Source organism: Parambassis ranga, chromosome 3 (assembly GCF_900634625.1).
Source record: "Parambassis ranga chromosome 3, fParRan2.1, whole genome shotgun sequence".
Lineage (NCBI taxonomy): Eukaryota > Metazoa > Chordata > Actinopteri > Ambassidae > Parambassis > Parambassis ranga.
In genome coordinates, this window is record NC_041024.1 from 8,876,191 (window position 1) to 8,899,582 (window position 23,392).

Below are 23,392 nucleotides of genomic sequence, written 5' to 3' on the forward strand. Positions count from 1 at the left end.
TTTTTCAGTCTGAACTGACCAAAACTGCAGCATTTGTACATTCGACCGTTTAAGAGTTTAAAGATCCGACTCACTTATTGACCTAAACTATGAGCCCTTACCCATTAAGGTTTAAAGAGGCCACTGATCATACTCAGTGCAGCATACATCTAGTGGCTCTGAGGTCAATCTACTTTGTGTCCATATCAAGCGGAGGTTAGTTTGTTGGTAGCACAGATGTGAATTGCAAAAGCATGTTGTTGAAGTGCAGTGTTGTATCTCGTCCATGTAGCAAGGCCGCAAAGGTCAGAGGGATACTGACTACAGTGAGGCTGAATAAGTGTAAAAAGCTGCACTCTATTCTGTATTCCCATTGAGGCCCTAAGACTGACCGCTCAGACAGCAGGCCGATTGAGACAAATGGGACAAGCATATTGGAGTGCTATTCTACTCTCAGGGCATGTTGGTGCATTTTTGGGGCGCTGTTCTTCTGTATGTCTTAGGTAGCAATGGTGAACGAGGACAAATTGCAGCTTCTCTTTCACACATCATTGGACAGCACTCTTTTATTCACAGGAACAGGAGAACACCCCCCCCCCCCACCTCTCCTGCTAGGTATGATACATGCATTTGTCCTTTACTGTCTTCCAGAAAACACACATAATTCCCCTTCTGCGAGTATGTGCATGAATACATGCATCAGATCAGGCTGTGTGACCAGAAAGAAAAAAAATAGATCTAGATGGCAGTTTTTAATTGGATTTGACAATATCTCTAAGTACGTTGTGTGTTTGTATGAGGGTGACCTCCTCTGGAGCTGTGCTTTATTCCTCTTGGTAAACTTTCAAAGTAGATCAGCAAAATCCAAAAAAATAAGAGACTGGAGAGAAAAAGCAAAACAACAAAGAGAGGATGAAAAAGTAAGTAAGGGAAAAAAGTGGGTGGAGAAACAAGACAATAATTAGACTGCATTGATTATCTAGTGGCTGAGGAGCAATTGTAAGTGATCAGATCTAATTAGCATCGAAACATGTTCCTTGAGATTACAGACCAATCAATCAAGTGAACTTCACAGTCTACTTCCTGCTAAGTATCTTCTACTATCTTCAGAAGCTTAGGAGAGGTCCGGTCCAAAGGAATTTCAGACAAGTAAGACAGTGCTGCTGCCAGTAAACAGAGAGTAGACAGACTTCAACTGCACTTAAAGTCTTACTAATCCATATGGACCCCTATAGGATTTCTGGACAGTGCTTAGTCATAACATGTCCCTATTTTTTAAATGTTGATCTTCAGTTAAATTGTAATTTACTTAGAGGATAAACATATGTGGATAATTTCTATTTGGGTTACATCAGGTTCAATACTGCAGAACATCCACCTAAAAATAAAGTTCTGTTGTAATATTTTACTTCATATTGCAAGTCAACCACATGTCAGTGTGACACAATGAAAAAAAAACACTATAATTCCAAGGTGCCAGGGTGGGTAGTGTTGTTGATAAAGCTTCAAAATAGTAGTTAAAGTGGTATCTCCCGAGTGTAAGCAAGTGCAGCTGGAGAAATGACATGAGGGACTGCTGTTGATTTCAACAGCTTGCACGCTCAGCAGTAAACCTTTGGAGAAAAGACTAAATAAAGCATTCTTTTAGTAGCAACGGAAACTAGTAAGGTTGCAAATTATGTATTATAAGTTTGGTTATTCTTAACCACAGTATCTTCTACCTCGAAATTGTTTTTATAATTCCACAGCACAATTTCTGACCCACATGTGAATGTGTAGTATTCTACAATGTCTAGAAAATTCACAGGAATAATTAGAAGTGTTGCGATGCCAGTAAACATCTATACAACTGTGAATACAGCCCCAGGTATTTGTGTATATGAGGTGTGACATCCAGTCTTGACTGATTTCTGCTCTGACTGTTTGTTGGTCGGGCCACAGCATACAGTAAACGTGCCCTTGCAGCGGGGTTCTGTGCAGAATTGATTTGTGAGTCACCTGCATAAAGCAGGCTGATTTTCCTGTATACCACCATGTTTGTCATTGGATGGCAGGTTACCATATGAACAAGTGAGCTGTCACATCACGCCATGTGTGCGTTTAAAGTCACTTTTTCTGTATGAACGTGTTTCGGTTTTTATGGACAGCTGACACAGGCCATTATGTGCCAAGTAATATTTCAGAAATGTCCGCAGGGAAGGAAGGCAGGAAATACCTCAGTAAAGCATGAGAGCATCAGTGCCAGTGTAATAATAACATATCACTAGAGACTGTATCAGAATATATTGATTATTTGTCCCACCCCTAGCGATTAGTCATTTAAAGTATCTCTCTTACTGACAATCTCTCCTCTCCTTCCCGTCTCTAATTGTAGTGAACTCGGCTTCAGTACCACAAATCTAATACTCAAGCTAAATAAAGTCGCCCACATCTGCATGTCTTAGAGTTGCCACTGCCTTGAAATATTGTGACTGTGTTTTTTTATAGAACTACTATAGGGCTTTTTGGAAAATTGCTGGTTTATAATGGAGCTGGTGACTCAGTCTGCTCTAATCCAACTCAATAGTCTCATCTTGTTAATCATGGTTTGCTATAATTCATAACAGAACTGCATTTCTTTTTGTGTGTGTGTGTGTGTTCAAGTACATTTAGTGGGGAATGGTGCTTTTTCCTTCATTAAATAGAGCTAAATAGCACTTTGGAGGCTTTTATATATGGTCACATAAACAGCATGACCTCCCCCATTGCATATTCTTTGCTCACCAGCAAAAATGCAATATTCATAATTAATATGCAACCACTCACAATGATTGTCTATTATTTTGGTTGACCATACGCTGTCATTAGAGATGCCCATTAGGAGACCGGTGGAAAGCATCAAGTCATCGTAGTGGCACTTTTTATTCATCCACAGTCTCAAATAGGCTCTCTCTTGTTATTCCAACCACACACTCAGCAGAGGACTCACATCTATGATAGGTGAAAAGCAAAAAGGAAAGACAGCCTGTGCAGTTACTGATCATCTATTATTCCCTTTGAAGAACAGCCTGAGCAAGCATGGTATAATTTTATTTTCTGTCTACAAATGACTACTAAGGTAGCTTCCTTATGTTGAACTGCGATAGCTACATTTGCCTTTAATAGCAACAACTAGTGTATAAAAGAGTCCATCAGGTAGAAGTGCTTCTTTTGCAAAGCGCATTCATCCATTTGTAATAATGTCTGTCATTTAATTTTAGAGGCCTAATTACTTTTAAAGTGCATGACAAGAACACTTGTGAGGATAAACAGACCCTGAGTCTGAGAAATGGTCAACAAAGCATTGTTAAATTTATTCTTAAGCCTGTCATTATCATGTTGAGAATCAACTCACGTAGAAAAAAAAATGAAAACCTTGTGAGAGAGTGCATGTGTGCAGGAGATCTTACAGCCTAGCCTATTTTATAATGCATGAAGAATCAAATGATGGAGTAAACCAAATCCCGCACAAACAAAATAGCTCAGAAGACTCGTCCTAATAAGCATGTAGTAATACAGAATAATCTGTTTACCACCAATTACCAAAAAAATATATTATAATCTGTTTTTAACTCCTCTGCATGTAATTGATTCATTAATGGGATGATTAAGCTATTATTGAATGAATCAGCCTTATCTAACTCAAAAGAACATTATCCATATAATGTTGACCAACATCCCCTCGGGTGCAGATTACAATAAGCTGCCACATTGAAAAAAAAAAAAAAAAAAACACAGCCGAGGCTATATACTATGGCGACCTATCAGAAAGTAAATGAACACAATTAGACTTTTACCCAAGCCCATCCGTAGTCTGATATCAAATAAATATGCTTCCAAAGGAGTGCAGGCAAAAATCTATACCTGTCTGAAAGGTTCAAACCTCTGTCAGAGAAGTTTTAGAACAACAGATTGATTCATCCAAATCGAGAGGAATAAAAATGAATTTTTGGATCGACACAGCCTCTGGATGACTACAATCATTTATAACATGTTCTAAAAATGCTATATTGTGAATTTACACTGCCTGCTCACCAGCGTCATTGTCTCTAGGTGCACTGAGTGTGGGGTCACTGAAATACAAAGAGAAAAAAAAATAATTCCAATTATATAAGGGAGGTATTGGTGCAATTCACAGCTGCAAACTAAATTCAAATTGAGTGAATTCATATGACTGACCCTGAGGTTTTGGAACTCTGTGAGGAGTCTGCTATAATCCTCTTCTGCCAGACCAGGGGATTGCTGTCTACATGTGTTAGTGTGTGTGTGTGTGTGTGTGTGTGTGTGTGTGTGTGTGTGTGTGTGTGTGTGTGTGTGTGTGTGTGTGTGTGTGTGCAGATGCGAGTGTGTGTACACTTGTATTATTCATGTACACACATCTGTTTACAGTCACATTGTACGCATCCATCTCTCTTTGGAGGACAAAAGGAAATGAACATAAGATAAATGATTAAGTTTCAGGGTGAAGACTAGGATAAGGTCAGCCTGGGGTGAAAGGTCATGTTTGGGTCAGGGTTTCCAGGAAATATCTAGGTCAATGAAATGCCTCCTTAAGTGAAATATGATTGTGTGTGTGCTTCCAGTGCAGGGATATATTAACACTTTAAGCGCACACACACACACACACACACATATATATATATATATATTACATCGCATTTTTGAATGAACTGCCTGAATGAGTGTGCAGCTATATATGTTATTGCTGAGGCAGTGTTATAAAATGTAGTCACACCTGTGCAGTGCTATGCAGTCTGTTCAGTAACACTAAACCAGAAACATAATTATTATAATTATAATTATTGGGTCAATTAAAGAATTGCTGACATTGTTACATATATCGCTGTCTGCAGCTCCTACCAGCCTGACAACAACAGCAGTTGCCATCTATGAGGCCAGCTCAGAGGAAACTTTCCTGCTCAGAAAAGGAGGGGCGAGACGCGTGTTTGTACTCCTATCAACACAATCCACATCTGTGGCAGTTTTGCCCCAGGAGTAAATGATAAATGTAGCTTTTGGCGTAGATATTTATTCCGACACACAAAAACCCCTAACGCAGCAGTTTGCCAGCTCTCTAAAATAGCTGTGTTGTTTTCTCTCACTACTTGAGACATTTAGTGTAGACACATTTAACCAGCTGGTATGAATATGTTACAGCTGGGCCCAGTCTTATGATTATTGATAAAGTATAAAGTATATAGCCTTTTGGGGAAATATGAGTAAAGATGATTTTATTTTAATGTTAAATTATTTGTACACATTTAAAGCTAGGAGGAAAGCAAAGAAAGATGGGGACAGTGAGTGATGTTGATGCATACTCCACTAATCATTGAGTACTCATCAGTAGATACAGTAGCGGTGCTGCTAACCTGAGACTTGAGTCAGCACTGACCTTGCTTCATCCTCATTAATCTAAAGCCAACTCAGCCCAAAAATCCAAAGCTGTTACAGGTTAACACACTGTACACGTATGATCACAAAAGAAGCCTTGAAAAAACAATGGGCACTTTGCAGTACAACTCTTCAAGCCCTCTAGGCTTTATGTTAAGATAACTGGATGCTGGCTGCAGCTTCACATTAACCATGCAGGCTCAAGCAATCTTCTGTCAGTAAATACAATAGATAAACTGAAATGCCTGTTGTGTTAACGTTCTTCCAGTGAAAACTTTGGTGTTAATGAGAAACTCCTTGTCACACTGTTCATTTTGCTGTTTAAGTATGTTTCTTAATACTTGCAATTTGCCATCTGTGAAAACAGCAATTAGTATTTTGCAAAATTATACTTATAATGTTATATCAGCTTTTGTTCGGCAGATGATGGGGATTTATAGAAATAATTAGAAATTACCACTGAATGGAATAACTTCATTAAACAATCTACAATAATAATTAAGAAATACAGGGATTCAGTGAGTAAACTCTCTAAAAGTCTGCAATCTGCAGTGTTTAGAGTAAATGCTATGTAAGCCAGCTAGTCAACGTGTATTTTCAAGCTGATATATTAAAACCACTGACTGACAACACAAACCATATTACAACAAATCCTGGAAAACATGTGGTCTGGAGTGTGCAGGTTAACAAGAAAGGTTGTGAACAAAAACATTAAAGAACAAAAATTATTCCATTTGAATTGGTGGAAGCCAAAGAGCCGTTCCACAGATGAAAGTGTTTTAGAGATTTCCCCAAAGCCCAGAACCAAAAGCAGACGCAGATATATATAAATACACAAACACAGACTGCACGCATGTGTCTAATATCAATACATGCACAAGTGCACGTACACACACCTGGGTTCTCTCTCCACACACAAATGAGCGCACTCACACACACACACACACACACAGTGGAGCAGATGGGCTATGTTTCATTTCAAGGTGACCTATTCACTGTATATATATCAGAAGGGTGAGGTATCTTAGCAAAGGATGAGCCAGAAGAAAGAAGTAATGGAAGACAGGAAGTGTGCTGTCCACACAAGTGAAAGCTGATGGAAAAGGCTTTAGGATAATGCTCCGTTGTCAAAGTGTTGGACGGCAGCTCCTCTCAGTCTCTTTTAAGTGCGTCTATGGTGCATTAGGAATCTGTAAGACCAGCTTTAGCATTAATCAGCTAGCCCACAGAAGAAACAATCACACATAATCTCAGCCTCTAAACCCTGCTGACCTTCTCTTCAAATGCATAGATAAACTCCCCTTCAAACCTCGCTCTTTTAAACACAGACACACACACACACACACAAAGGGCCTGGCTATGGAGCTGGTAATTTGCCCCCCCCCCCCCCCCCCCCCCCCCCCCCCCCTTGCATTCTATCTGATTGGTTACTCCCACAGCAGCGCACATGTCTCTCCACCTGGGAGTACAGCGACTCAGCATGTCAACGTGACCTCAAAAAGGACGCATTTTAGACAGTATGAGTGTGGGGAGAGGAGATGGTTTACCCCATCAATCTAGAGAGGAGAGGAGAGTTAAGGAGAGGAGAGGAGGGAGGAGAGAGGAGAGATGAAGGAAAAGAGACAGGAAAAAAAAAGGAGGAAAAGGAAAAAGTTCCATTCATCATCTCAGCAGTGTTGAGAGTGTATAAATAGCGAGATGTGTTCAGAGTTATCATTGAGCCAACGCTTCCATCGCAGTACTTCATTTATTAGGGCTGCGCGCAGATCAATACACCAGACATATACACCCTGTACTGTTGACAAGATAATCTCATCATTATGAATTTGGCTTGGGTCGTCAGGAACATGAGCAATTGCAATGCTTATCTGAGATGACAAGAGCAGAGAGAAAGAAAGGGAATCCGAAAAGAGTCGGAGCAAGAGCGGAGGAAGGCTGGGAAGAAAGAGGGAGCACTAGTTCTTTTTTACTAAACAATGCTCAGAGCCATAGATAATGAAAAACTGTATTTCAGTACCATACACAGCAAAAATCAATAAGAAAACAGAGCAAACCAGCAATTGATCTGAATTCTAGAGGGCCCAAAAAGATTTCTCTCTAAGACATAAACCCAGTGAGGGGCAAATTGAGTACATCTGTGTAGTACAATAGAAAAAGATGAGACCAGGCCAAATGTACTATTTTCAATACACCATTAGCACTCGCCATTGCCCCTGTGATCCCGGAAAGCAGACGGAGTCAACGTTTGACGACAAATCTTGTGTGCCCACCACTTAGCGGGCCCTTTGTTTAGGCAATAACATCTCAGAGTGCCGACTCATTCGTCTCTGTTGTTACAAACACACAACAGCCACTGCAAAACACAGTGGCTGTCAATTCCGTGGAGACACACACTGGGTTTTAGACGCGGGAGTCAGATTTCAAACTGCGCTGCAGATATAAGCAGGAACAGAAGAAGAGTTAGTGGGAACTCTCCTATTAGACCGTCAGACTTTCTCATTCCACGCACACATAAATGTACACTGGCAGGATTACACCGTGTAGAAAAATGCTCCTCAAATTGCTGCCTCCTGATTGGGTGACTGTAATGTACTCCGGCGATTGTATGAGGCAGAGGGAGTTGTTTTATAACAGCTTGTTTTGACATGTGGTTAGGTGAAATTAAAGCAATGAGATGGTATTCACGGTATATCCCCCCTAATCAATTAATCACATTACTGATGTAGCTGAAGAAGTGCTGAACTGTAAAAGGCAAGGACAAGGAGAGAGAGATTCAGCCAGAGAGGGATAAATCATTTCTCTTATACTAATGAGATAGAAGGTGAGAACAGATTCACATAACTCATTCTCTTAGCTGCATGTTGTTTCTACAGCACATGCCTGCGGGGCACGGTGAAGGAAGATGTGGCAGAAATAAAAGCTCTCTCTCCAAAAGGTTGGACCAGTGCCAACACACAGCAGAGCAAGTTCTACTTTGTTTGACTTTGAAAGTATTTGATTTACAGCAAGGAGACCCAGCTGCTGGGAGTTCAGAGAATACATTGCCACGCCGTACCGTACACACCGATGCAGCCTTCTGTGTGTTGCACGATTTCATGCACATTACTGTGCGGTCACTGCTATCTCACACCATCTATTGCCAGAGCTAAGGCGCCCTGCTGCTTAAAACGTTAAGTCTGAAGACCCCAGGAGGGCTCTGAGAGCCTGCAGGGGGCAGCCGGCCCCTACAGGGAGACCCATTCCAATCTGAGGGAACCAGCAAGACTGGTACTTCAGAGCACAGCTGGTGGTATAGCGCAGGTGCGTGTGTGTGTGTCTACACATGGCTGCTGAATCTTAGATTCCTCCACAGTGAAGGTTTTGCTCTCTTGTTTGTGAGAACACTGATGATGCTACATTGGCTCCTTTGACTGACTTGTTTGAGCACAATGCCAGCAGCACCAAGGTAACCAGGGGCAAACACACAGATCTTTTATTTTTTCCTGTCTCCTTCTTTTTCCTCAAGGAAATATCACTTATTGAAGGGGTTGATATTAAAAATAAAATGCAATACTGCGAAAGGATTGTCAGGTACCAAAATGCACAGATCCATCCGGTGTGGGCGTGCACCTGCAGTGCAATAGAAATATGGGCAACTGGTGATGTTCACAGGGTCAGGAGAACAAGACACACCATCACACAGTCAATAAAAGCAACAGCAGCCGTGGTCTCGCTAGCCTTGTAATAACAGAATAGAAAAGTGCTTAATAAGTCACGCAGGACTTGCCAGCCTGCCTATAAAAACTGAAGCACACAAATCAACAGCGCTTGCTACACAACAGAATGACACAAAAGTATGAAGCTTCCAGTGTCAGTGAATTAAGCTGAAGATTCATTCTGATCATTCACTTCCCCTCTGTTTGTCTCACACACAAACACACACTCAATAACTTCAGAGGCATACACAAATGCACAATAACTCCAGAGTGGATGTCTACTGACAAGCCACAGTCTTATTATCATGCCCATGTCATCTCCAATAGCCGGCTTCCTACTGAACCAGGCAAATTGGTTTAATGTGTCCGGCCAATCTGGCTATCATGGGGGGGTCAACATGTGTCCTCATATCCTGTCTCTTTCTTTTCACTTGCAAAAAAAAACCAGATAAACTATAAATAAAAATCCTTTGCTGCCATACATTGCCATAAAGAGAAGTCCATTTGAATGCACAATAGCTGGCTGAAAGGATATCTGGTGGTTAACCAATAGGACCAATAGACCGTACATCGTCTTCTCTCTCTGCCTACGTTTTTATTGTATTACAAACAGGAAACTGTGTGTGCTGGTGAGCGTAGTCTGGGGCTTACATTTCAATTATTTAGCAGTATTGCTCGGATTTTTGGAAAACGTAAAATAAATAAAACATCTACTTCCACAGCTGCCTGAAATCTTAAACAATGTTTCTGGGTACTCGATATCTGCTGTATGCATGTAATGAACTATTAATTTAGTGTATCTTTGAACAACTGCAAGTTTTTTAGCCTCAGTGTGATGTTTTTCTTAGAAAGTTGGCCTAAAAAAAACTTCAAAAATTGAGTGGGAGGATGAAGACATCGGCAGTGTGCATAAGTACAGCAGCACAATACGTTTCCTTAGTTTTTTTTTTTATCTTCGCTAAAACTTGAAAATGTCATTTCCACACAAGAGAGTGGAAAAAGAAAAGGCAATTTGAGAGGTTACTCCAGTCATCTCTACTTTCTACGCTGCTTCACATTGCAAACAGACCCAGGCGGGAAAAAGTAAATGAATGCTCAAATTCTGCTTATATCAGACAGTACGCAGCTTCTATTTCCCACTTACCCTGTTCTGCCCTCCTCTTCCGCTCATGTTCACAAATATGTAGCCAGAGACCTGCAATGTTTATCGTGACATCTTCCGCTTTCCTCTGATTTGTTAAACATTATGATTTATTAATGAAAGAGGATGCAAATATAGCTTCTGTTGTGTGCTGTGCTTTACACAGCTGCCACAGCTTCAAGACACTGTGCTGTCTCTGTGTTTAAACAAGTCCTCTCTCCACGAACACCACACTTAGAAGCCACCAATGGCGGCTAATAAACCAAACATTCAATGACAAAATTTCAATGTCTTGGTTAAAGAGAGATAACACAATTTACTGCCGCTCCCTCGAGCAACACTCTGACTGCACTTCCTCTCAGTTGTATCATAATAGGAGCTTTGGGGGAGATGTAGAAAAATAAAACTCCCTATTAATAATTCAGAATTTCAGCATGTCGTGTTATGTACAGTAGCAGCAGGTTTATTTGAGGAAATACAAAGATATACCCTAAGGCGAGCTTTTTTATGTACTCGCAAGCTCAAATAAAACAAATCTGGCCTAGTGACTCTGGAGCCCAACTGGGGGGACAAATGTACACAAATTACAAATGGTCTCTCGAACTGTCTCTCATTCCTGTAAATGAGCATCCAGCTGCTGAGCTGCTCAATCCTGTCTCCAAGCAGGTTTCGGTATATACAGGTTTACCAAACTTGTTCCATAGAAAGCTCCTGAGGAAAGCAGTTATCTAAAGATGAAGGAAGAGAAATGAAATAAAGAGTGCTTTTCTATTCATTGCCTCAGTGGCCACTGAAGTGTGGGAGCAATTTCAATACAATATACAGCGGAAGCTTTGATAAGACTTTTCAGTGGAATTCTCAGCAACAGCCCAAGCACGGTTACATGTGCATCTGTGTGTTTGTGTGCACAAGTATGTGTGTGTGTGTGTATGTGTGTGCTTCTCTGAGGAAGGGTGTTTCAAGGTTCGGACAAATGCAAGATTGTCACGCTCATAAAAGAGAGGGGCTCTGTCACGGAGCCTGCCAGCTAAAGGCTTAAATCACATGCCTGGAATACACAATGACATTACACCCACACACACACACACAATCTTCTCTAAATTATGCAGAGTAAGACCATTCCTCGAAGCATCCATTTTCAACATCTGCTCCAGCTACATTGTTGGCATGCATATGCCCAACCTAAACAGATCAAAGGAGAGGAAATTTTATCTCTGTATAGGATACACGCTGCGTAAATGATCGCAGTCACACCTCTTTACATTTTTTTTTTGGAAATCTTCAAATTCACTGAAATGGATTAAGGCTTAGACTCATTTTGTCAAATTAAACAGAAACTGTGGTTTATTAAAAGCTCTTCCAATGTTGTTGTTTTCATGAGAGAACCTTAAATATTAGAATTCAGTCTTGATAAATGCAGTGATTGTCACTTACAGCAAAGTGCAGTAAAATACTAAACAGACAGGCAATTCCAGAAAATACGCTGCACCATATTTCACGTATGCATGCCTGGCATTTTTCATTAGCGCCTGCTTACCAAGTGACAATGTCAAGTCAGCAGAGACTAGAGCCCCCTTTTTTTTCCTCCCTGACAGTCTCGTCTCAATGCCACCCCACTGAAGGCAGAATGCCGCCACCTAAAGGCAGCTTTTATAGCCTTTCAGATACCACTTACACCTTTTTAGCATGTTTAATTACATTTAAATGCTGAATCAAACTACTGCTCCTCAAAAATCCCTATGATAAACACTGACCTAGTTAAAAGTAACAGCAAACAAGTCATGTGTTTGGTTAAAGAAAGAAAAGCAGCAGTTCAATTTCTCAATCAGTCAGTGATGCAGCTGCGCAGCTTCAGAAGCTAACCGTAATGTGCCACAAAATCCTAAAAGGCATTGAAAGCAGAGTGGGTGCAGGCTAACTCTGCCGAGCGACTTACTGCAATCCCTTCTTCCTGAGCAGTGAGGAATTTGGCTGCAGATTGGTTTTAACCTTGATTCCACACTAAGTAATTCCCTTCAACGCCTTAAGCAGAATTAGGCATCATTACGTATCATCCATCTCCTTATCCCAGGAATTCTCTTTACAAATGAAATGAAGCTCTCCACTGGGCTGGGTGCTGGCACGGTGGCGACAATGATAAGGCCAGCAGAGCTCTGCTGATATGTTCGTATTATTCCCCTCTCCCTGCTTGAGACCAAACCCAGCCTGTCTGCCAGTGCACCACTATAAAACATCATTAGAAGCCAGCAGCAGTATGGAAAAAGCCTGGGAGTTGTAGACAGCTACAGTGGCTCTACTAGGTGCAGATGAAGACAGCAGCACTGAGGTGCCCTTGTGAAACTGACTGAGTGGGTGATATGCTCTCCCTCTTTATCCATCTCTTTATTTATTTTTTTCTATTTAGCCTTTCCACTGTGGCAACTGTAGTGACAGATGGGCTGAGAGGCCTTGGGATCGATGGAGAGGGAATTCTGTCTTTGTTTCCTGACATTTTTCCACTCTCCTGACTCAGGTTACTTACTGTCCACACCAACGAGAGAGGAGGATGGAACAGGGAGGAGGGAGGAAAGTGATACGCTTCTGTACAGCTTCTGAAGAAACTTAATGCTTCAGGCCATCTCCCTCTACACAGGTTTCTGTTGAATAATACAATAGAGCACCCTGCACGCCTCATGCGTTGAGGGGACCCTGTGTAAACAAGACACTAAGGGATGCGTTGTTGCTGCTTCAGCTTGTGGTCCATTTGACAGTCATAGGAGAGAGAGAGAGAGAGAAGGAAGTTCACAAAATGGGTGTGCAGCAGCCGCAGACAGTCCAATTCATCATCCCAACATTAGCAGAGACAGAGCCCACAGAATGGACCAGCAATTATTCTGTCCCTCTGATGAGGAAAGCTTAACGGTCTTTGTGCTGACCCTTGCCCTATGCAGCTGGTTCACAATAGAAGCAGAGCTGAGACAGAGTGAGAACAACAGGCAGTGGCCTTCCTCCCCGGTGGGAACACATCACATTTGATCAGTCTTCGTCACATCTACGTCCATTAAATATAGGGATACAAAAGATAGCAGTGAGCATAATGAGGACGCTTATAGTTGAAGTCCATCAGGACATAATTGAAAGGACTGTTTTCTAATTGTGACAAATGGGCACAACAATAAAAAAAGTTACGTAAGACTTTGTGTTATCACAAAACATATGTCACCTTAAGGTATTTTACAGAGTAAGGTCACAAATCCAAGTGATTAGCCCATGAGCTAGCACGTGGAGGGGAGTAAGTCCAGGGAAAAACATCCGACAGCAACAGACCGGGTGGCCGTCTGCTTTGGCCACAAAACAATAGCTCAACATCAGGACAAGGGTTAACCTCAACTGCCCATTATCCCTTCTGCATACCACTGTTTTAAGAAGGATTTAATCCTCGTCTGACACGACAGACTTTTAATGGGCTTAAGGTCAAAGACACAGAGAAGTTATCACATTAGAGGCTTATACACTCAAGTACTCCACGCAAAGACGTACAAAGTAGCCGTAAAACCAAGTACAATCTCCTAATCTCTAGGAATTAAAATCACCAAAATCAACAACAAAGAGCGACAGAATGTTCATTCATACCAAAAACAAGTATAGGTTAGAACAGATATTGGCTTGGAGTAACTTTACACTCATTATAAGAAATCACTTATACTATTGCTAATATATTGTTAATGTATATTTAAATAATACATATTAAAATAAGGTGCCAAAACATCTAGTCACAGAATTAAGATAAGAAAATTGTATTTAACATGGCTTAAAGAACAACAGGCACCTGCTTATACCTCTGCCACAGGCTAAACCTTTTACTCCACAGGACAGAAATGACAGTGATTGAATGATTAATGAAAAATTCCTACATGAAAACTAATTTCAAAAGCCTGCCGTGACATATTTCAAGCACAACTGATTTGTGTTGATGTCACTGGCTCTGTTCTATGAGAGCACCAGAATGAGTGTTTAATCCTTCTAATGCTCACCCCCCTCCCTTTCTTCTCTTTCTCTCAGTGCTCCTGGGCCTCACTGCCACTGCCTGTCCTTGTCTTTTTTCTTTCTTTTTTTTTTCATTTTATAAAACACAAGCCAAACACTGACATAGGAACTAGGAGCTCTCTGAGGTTTGTGACGTGAAAGTTGTGGCACAACAGTGAAGGAGAAGAGTGCAATTTCTCTTACCTGTATGATGGACATGCGGTTAGTAGGTGTGTCTGTAGTGCTGGTGACTGGGCCTGTGAAGCTGGTGTGGCATCCCACGTGGCCTTGGGGCACGCTGAGGTTATTGGCAGTGGGCTTGAGGTACATAACCTCTGACCTTGGTGAGCTGAGTGGCAGGCGTGTCTGGTAGTCAAAGTACATGGGAGAGGTGGCCAAGGAAGGGCTGCTTACCACATTCATCACATTCATGGCATCCCGCTCCTCCACCTCGCTCTGCACCAGCATGATGTCGTTCTTGTTAATCTTCTTCTTCTTGCCTTTCCCCAGCTGAGGGTGCGAGTACTCTGCAATGCGACAATTATAGGTACGAATCTCCTTGTTTTCCCGCTTGCATTTAATAGCTATGGTCACCATGGCAGCCAGAAGCATGATAGATATTATGCTTAGTGTTACAATAAGAGGCAGAGACATGTCCCAGTTCTGATTGTCCTTCATGTGTGGCAGGCCATCAGGAGGACGTCCGTTAGAGGCCTTGATGATGAGTCTGGCGGCAGCAGTCAGAGTTGGCTTGCCGTGGTCGGACACTCGAATGATCAGCTCCACAATGGGGCTCACATCGTCCCAGAATGGGTGGGCTGTCCGCACCTCCCCGGTCACTGGATCAATCTCAAAAAGGTGCTCCTCATTGCCATCAGAGATCTCATAAGTGAGCCTCCCACTTTCGCCATAGTCATTATCCACCGCTCTTACTGTGGTGACAATGTAGCCAACACCAACATTACGTGGAACGTGGATTTCAGCTGTGTCATTTTGGAGAAGCGGCAAAACGATGACAGGAATGTTGTCATTGACATCCAGAACACTGATACGCACTGTAGCATTGCTCTCTAGATGTGGAGATCCTGCGTCTTTAGCAAGAACTTTAAAGTCAAAGTACTTAATTTGCTCGTAGTTAAATGATCTCACAGCATATATGGCTCCATTAGCAGCATTCACATTGACATAGGTGTTTACATCACCTCCACTCACATTGGAGTTGATGATGCTGTAGTACACTGTGCCATTCTGGCCAAGGTCTGGGTCATGTGCCAGAACGGAACCTAGGTATTCTCCGGGGATGTTGTTCTCAGGGATCTGAAGAAGGTAAACTGACTTGGTAAAGCGAGGGACATTGTCATTCTCATCCAGAATTTTTACAGTGAAGGATTTTGTGGAGTTTAGAGGTGGAATACCATTGTCCTTAGCCACGATGGTAACATTGTACTCATCCTGCATCTCTCTGTCCAAGGGCCGGTCTGTCACCACTGTGTAGAAGTTGTCATAGTTTTCTTCAAGTTTAAAAGGGACATTTCCCAGCACTCTGCACTGAAGCTGCCCATTCCTGCCTGAGTCCTTGTCTGTAACACGGACCAGAGCAATGACAGTGCCCGGAGGTGCTGCCTCACTGATGGCTCCCTGTCTCACAGAAACAAATCCTATAGATGGCCAGTTATCATTCCTGTCAAGCACTTTAACAGTGACTTTACAATGGCCTGGGATTGGATTGGGACCTAGATCCTTTGCCTGGACGTCAATCTCAATAACTGGGCTCTCTTCATAGTCAATTTCACCCTGAATCTTTATGACCCCTGTTCTGGAATCTATGGAAAACAGCTCCCGGATTCTCTCTGGGGCATAGCCGCTGAAAGAATAGACTACTTGTCCATTGTTACCCTCATCGGGATCAGTGGCGTTCAAATCAATCAAGACTTTGCCAGGAGGTGAATTTTCAGGAATTTCCACAACATAGGAGGGCTGATCGAAAACCGGGCTGTTATCATTGGAATCGATAACCTTAACATTTATCTGCATGGTACCTGACCGAGGGTATTCCCCCCCATCAGTGGCTGATAAAATGAGGGTGTGATGGCTTCGCTCTTCTCGGTCCAGTGGCCGCTGAATAACCAATTCTGGGAACTTGGTTCCGTCCCCACGGGATTTGACCTCCAAGGAAAAGAGATTGTAGTCATCGCGTGTTATTTGATAGGTTTTCAGGCCGTTTTCCCCTGCATCTGGGTCATGTGCACTGGTCAACGGAAAGCGTGTCCCTGGGACTGCATTTTCAGAAATGTCAATATCAATCTGATCAGACGGGAAAGTAGGTGAGTTATCGTTAATGTCCTGAATGTCTATTTTGATCATACATATCTCCTTGTCATTGGCAAACACTTCCATAGAGAGCTGGCACTTGGGGTTTCTCTTACACAATGTTTCCCTGTCAATGCGCTGCTTTGTGTACAGCAGTCCGCTTTGGGGGTCCACGTCGATGAGATGCGGGGCTGAGTTCTCCAGCACCCTGAAGTTGGCTTTCTTACCCTGTCCTCCCTGCCCAGTCTGTTCGAGTCCAAGTCTGGCATCTTTGGCAATGTTCCCAATCACTGTCCCTGGACCCTGTTCCTCCGGGACAGAGTAATTCAAGTTTTTCAATGTCAGGGCTTGAGCCCACAAGAGGAGGAAAAAGAAAATAGAAAGATACATCTCCACTGAGTAGAAGCCGCTATAATCTGTGTTGTCTTTACGCTTCCTTTGACCTGTTGATATTTTGTTGGAATTTGGTATTTCTGTTATTCGGGATCAAATAAAGAGTCCTGTTCATCATGTGAGGCCTTGACATTTGTCAATCTGTAGATTGTCTTTGCTCTGTCGCTCTCTTCCTCTGTGAGCAATCTGTGGTGCTGAACACCTAATTTATATTCAGCTGAGCACCCAGACTCATCTGAACAATAATCGCGATCCAGTCTCCAAACAGAATAGTCATTGTAAGTGTTCACTTACACAACCTGAGAGGAAGAGGAAAAACAGAAAAAAATATTATCATACACATGTGTGAATTAGCCTCTCTTTAAAACAAACAAAAAAAAAGCTGAAGAACATTAGCCATTCTGCCAGTAAGAAATCAGATCCACTGCCGAGCCAAAAACGAAACAAGGCTCATGTGTAATTCATCTCCACAATTATGGGGGGAAGCTTGTCAATTAGTTAACCTTGGGAAGGCACTCAGCACAGCTCAGATACAAAGACAAATAATGATTCCCCTTATTTACTGCATGCATTAGTACAGATACAAGATTCTGAATGCAGTTTTTTTTTAATCTGTCTCCACTATGCAGTGCACTACCTGACCCTGGCGTGATAATGGAACATTCACACATTATGACAACGCTGACTGAAACTGTAATAGGGCAACTTTAATAATGTGGTAACACTGCGGGCATACAACTGAAGATGGCCTATTGTGGCGGCTATTTGAATAAGTGAGTATAAAATGAGCCTCTTACACGCATTAACAAATCCGCATAATCCGGATATTTAAAATGAGCCTTATAAAAATTCAGAAATGAGCTGCCAACATCTCAGCACAGCCGTGTAATTCTCCCCACTGATGCTCTCTGTGTCTCTCCCTTTCTCTCTCTCACTCACTGTGAGATTCAGCGGTCCCTGCCTGGAAGAAGAAGCTGTTGCATCCGCATGCACATGCACAGGGAAGAACTGTTTTAAAATAGGTGAACAGAAGAGAAACAAAGAATATGAAATCTTAAACTTACCCTACAGATATTGTTTCAATAGTCCCAAAAAAAATAAAACAAAAAAAAACATTTAAAAAAAGAGAGTCAGTTCCAGCAGGATCAGTCAGAGTTTCGTCCTCTAACCACTTCTACTACCCGTATCCTCCTTCTCCTCTCCGTGCAGAGGGAAAAAAGCCACAAACCTCTGATGCACACGCAGGCTACAGTGAAGCGCAGTGGAAATAAAAAAAAGTGCTCCAGAAAAGTATGACTGTAATGTCAATGAGCTGAAGTCCTCTCCGCTGTCTGATTAGGATGCAGCGGCTCGCCTTGTGCCTGCAGTGAGTCACCGTTCTTCAGGAAGGAAACTGTTCTATGAAGGGAGAAAAAATCCAGATGTGTAGTAAGGTAGATCCGAAATGATATTTTAACAAGCGACCAGTGTTTTTTTCCCTCGTCCGACACAGCGCAGAGTTACTGATTCCCGTAGTGGCATTTTGTCCTTGTCGGTCGTCCCCGTCAAAGTCCACACACACACACACACACACACACACACACACACACACAGGAGAGAGGGGGAAAAAGAAAAAAAAGAGACAGCTACTGTGAAGGTGATGGTCAGCAACAACGCCGCAATCTGGCACAAGTCTCCCTGTAGCTGTCAGGAAAAAATGGTGATTTTTCTTGAATATACACGCACAGTCGTTATTTACTATTTTCAGCACGTAACACAGCCCCAGCACACAGTGCGCTTCCTCTCACTGACTGAACTCCGGACACCGCATGGTGCATTAAACATTGTCGCTACTCCTCTGGCAGCCAATGAATTTGAAGAGGTGGGAAGAAGGAGGGATTCAAAAGCCGCTTCGGGTACAGACTACAAATGATTGGTGGCTCCTATTTCACCGGTGTTTTTTTCCAAATATCACACTTCATTGTTGTTTACAATAAAGGAAACGGTGCGTTGAACATGCTTGGCAGCAGATGTGTTGGAGGGGGGGGGGCAAACTGAAGAGGCTTGAAATTTCAGTTAGGACATCAAGAGCAGAAAGCAGATTTAAATTCGGTCTGATCAACTAACTGAATTCAGGGATATTCACTCTTTATACTGGAAATCAGAGCAGAGCCAAAATGTTGATTTGCATTTAAAAGCCCACACATTAAATTCACACATAAGTCAGAGTATGGTTTTATGTTAATCACTTTTAATCCTTTTCAGTTCTTATTTTTAGGTTTGTCATTTTTAATGTGTTTGAACTCAAATAAAGGAAAATAATACATGTGCCGCCGCCCAAACAAAGAATCATGAAACATGGATTCCATTATGGTGTATTTTACAGTACATTAAATGTGCTAAATATCTTTAACATTGTGAGATTTGGAATAGATTATTGCAGCAGAACTGAAGTTTTAGATTGCTTTTTGTTCAATAAAAGTTATTTTGCAAACTTTACACTGCCAATGGCAGCTTCCTTCCTGCAATAGAACAGAACAAAGTGGAGCGAACATGTTCAGATGAGTAATAATCTGCTCTTTTGGTCATTTGGATGCAAAAATTTCAGCTCGCCCACACTAGTAAAAAGAAACAGCAGTTTAAAGAGGCTAAAATGACAAATTGTATTTGTGCAGCTATGCACCCCCCTTTGGTTATGTGACTCAATGCATGTACAAATCTCCCTGTTGAGGCTGAAGTTGTCACTATGGTAGCCTAGAAAATGGAGGAGCAGCTTGTTACAGTTGGGAGAATTTGTCATGTAACGTGTGTTTAATATTGGAAAAAGTGCATCTCTTTAGCCTAAACTGTGCCAATCTACAACAAAAACAAAAAGAAGCAGATAGACACAAACATACATTTTCACAACTTTTGCAAAGACCATACTGTATAAGTAAATGGGGGATTTATGTGCAAACAGCCATGTTGCGTATGAGTTGGAAATACAGACAAAAACAAGGGATTTGATCATCTTTAGACAATAATGATGGCATTTCTGTTTTTCCTGACATTTTTCACAGCCAACAGTAAGATCATTCAATAGTGGAAAATAACCTTTAATTGCAGGCCTAATTGTGTGAGCATGATAATAGACTGCAGTGGTTGCCGGTTCATCAGGGTGAGTGCAAAAAAAAAACACAAAGACTCAAAAAGTAATCAAAAGTTTTTAACAAATCCATGACACCACCTCTAATCATGATGCCAACCATTTGTATACTCGTGTAGTCCATCCATGAATAAACATGGGTCTCAACCTCTCTGACTTTCCCGCTGACCTTTCACACAGACAGGAGGGAATGACAAGAGTGTCAGATTTGTTCAGTCAGATGGCGACCGAGCCTCATTATTAAACGGCAGGTTTGATGTACTAATGTCAAGATGTTGATAACTGATGAAGGTAAATGTCACATCACTGTCTCTGTCTCTACAGTGTGTTTGTGTGTGCCTATTCCAATGTGTGCATATTTTGTTCACTCAGTGTACCTCCCTCTAAACTCACGGTCATGTGGGCATTCTAATAATTACAGCCCAAGATGAACTGCTTCATAGTGCCAAGCAAAAAAAAGTGGGAGATTTTCCAAGTATGATTAGCAGCATGTGTGGAAAATAATTTGAAAATTATTCATTCTGCTCTTGAATGAAGTTAAATTACTCATTTTCATCAAGATCACATTATTCTTCCTGCCACTTTTTTTGTTACAAATAACACATTTTCTTATTTTTTTCCCCTTTTCAACTATGAAATGCTACACACTGGGCTTAAACAATGCCTGGAAAATCACCTGCCTTGATGAAATGTCACCAGTACTGCCAGAGATAAACCCAGCCATTAGCAGCTTTCTTCATTAGCCCAATTAAATGGCCCTCAGGAAATGCACTGACAGAAAGCGTATTTGGAATGGGCTGCTGGTGAACAGCTGCATTAAAACCCTATTTTGTAAATTAAATTTCAATCTAATGGCAATGGCCTTTCTTCAGGTGGTAATAAGAGAGAGAAGGCCTCTTCCTGCCTCAACTATTTAACCCATTTCTGAATTCTCCTTTTCTCCCTTTCCACTCTGATTGCCCATCTTCTTCCCCCCTAGCGATAAAAAGTGTTACACTCTTCAACTAGATAGAAAATTTAAGCCATGAAGATGGAACATGTGGAGCCTGTGTGTTCTTTTTCTCTACTACCTTCACTGTCAGGAAAAAAAGAATGAAAAATCAGACTTTTACACAGTGATTTTTTTTTTGTCACCAGCACACTGTCACCCCCTTCACTGCTACTTTCTTCTTGCCTGTTGTTTGTCTCCTATATACATCTTTCCATGATGCCACCACCTGAATCTCTTCCTTTTTTTTTCTCAATGTTCAACATGTTGGCTTATTATTTTACTTCACATTGCTGTGATTCAGTGGGAGAGAACAGCCAGCTTCCATTGGATGTTATCAGCCTATTAAATAGCTGTCAGGTGATCACATGGTGACTACTTCTGTCTAAACGAAGACCTTCACATGATTTGAAGGAAATGTGTCTTTTCATTGCTTTAAAAGAATTAAACCTTCTGCACTGTGTATTTTATATAACACCCACACATAATGCAGTCTGCTTTTACTATTCATACTGGGGTTACCTTCAACCCGTTTGACCTCACACACTGTGTATTATACTCATCTTTGTGTGTGTCTAAAAGAGGCCTGCCATGGCCTCAAGTAAACATGACATTACACAAAGAGGGGACACAAATAAAGATTTTCCATTCTTCACACACTTGTTTTCTATTACATTCATGTCACTTGATATCATCTTTTAACACAACACATCATGCTGAAGCTGTAGTGTGTAGCGTTGTTAGACCAATGAACAATGTGAAGTCCATGTTACATGGATATTTATGAAGGATTGTTTAAAAAACAGGAACAGTTAAAACGATTCAGTTTTAACACCAAAGCTGAACTGTGGCCAACCCAGTCAGGAGGACTGCTGGCCCAAGCCAAGTTAGATATCAATACATTAATCTGTTTGGGGAAGCCAGCGCAGGTTGAACCCACTTTACTGCAGACTGAGCCATGGGAGTCTATCTATCTATAAGTTAGCCAGAAAATCTCTTTTTTATTTCTGCCACCCAGCAGTTTTTTGCAGCAAAGCAGATCCCTGACCTGCTGCAGTGGTGTCATCAAGCCTCAAGAAAAACTATGATTTATTAAAAGAGGTTGATAGACGAAGTGCTTCCTCAACACCACACTGTGCAGTATGTGTGTGCATGTGTCTGTAATTTCATGTGCTGCAGGTAATGAAAGCTTCTTCCACTGAGTTTTCTGAACAGGATGTGTTTAATGGTCAAACACAATCTGCATCTGTTTGACTGCCTGTTTCTCTTCCCTTTCCTGTGTGTCTGTCTGCCTGTGTGTGTGTCAACCAAATGCTCATTGTTTGCACATTCCAAGAAATATTTCCTGATCAATGCTCACTGTGTAACTGATTGTGCCTCATCACTGAAAAAAGGCTGTTGTATTGTGAGATATTGAGAAGTTGGTGTGTTTGATCACAGGAATGAAAATAAGCATAATTAGTCAGGTGTGTGAGCCTGTATAAGTCTACATGGATGCATGATGCATTGCAAAATTGTAAAAGATTACTTCTTCTTAGTATCACTCACAAAGATCCCCATCCTGATTGGGCAGTTGAGATTAGACACAGAACATTGTTGCAGTAATGAGGCATGCTTGGTTATACCTACAGAATGAATTTAATTCACCCTGAGGTGCTAATAATTATTCCCCATCTCACCTACAGAGCCAGGTTCCATGCTGAGACAAGGAGATGAGACCAACCGTGCCCTTTGGCAAGGCTTTTAAATGTTACCTAACAGCCAATGATACATCAACATGCAACGCTAGCTTTGATCATCACTCACCGCATCAGAATGGTCAATTCTCTTTAGGTTTCCTTCTCTCTTTATCTTTATCTCTTAATTCGCTTAAACCGGATGACAACAAAAGTTCCAGTCATTTTATGTTTCAGTTTCAACACCTGCACAGTAAAGAAATTAACCTGGGCAGTCATTGGTATTGACATAAACACTTCCGCCTTCCCCTCACACGGCTTTTGTTTGCTTAATAATATTACAGAGATTAATTAAAGCAACAAACAGGTATTTATTAGACAGCATAAAGGGCTTAACAAAGTGACAAAGGGGCCCCTCTGAGGAACAATAGACACACAATAGCTTTTCATCAACACCTATTAACAGAATATAATGTCTTTTTTTCCCCTATTAGACTGACAATGTTAAACAACTCAGTCTAATAAAAGTTTACTTTGCATATTTTGACTGATGCACACCAAGGTATTCCATGTCATATGATAATGAAGATAGTGATAGAATGCATGATTCAAATGTTTGCCCTAATGGTTCACTGAATAAAAAAGCATTTGACAAATAATGTATGAAATGGG

At 41.5% G+C, this 23,392-nt stretch overlaps 1 protein-coding gene across 2 annotated transcripts in view; it reads right to left on the reverse strand.

Moving 5' to 3' along the window:
- The window catches only part of pcdh17 (protocadherin 17), a 69,104-nt gene extending 50,398 nt beyond the window's left edge, over positions 1-18,706 (reverse strand). For both annotated transcript variants that reach the window (XM_028402521.1, XM_028402520.1), the window contains exons 1-2: positions 17,997-18,706; positions 14,434-17,231 (exon numbers count right to left, since the gene is read on the reverse strand). In XM_028402521.1, the coding sequence (XP_028258322.1) occupies positions 14,434-16,929 (2,496 nt within the window). In that variant the 5' untranslated portion in view covers positions 16,930-17,231; positions 17,997-18,706. The remainder of the gene's footprint in view (positions 1-14,433; positions 17,232-17,996) is intronic.
- Positions 18,707-23,392: the final 4,686 nt, after the last annotated feature.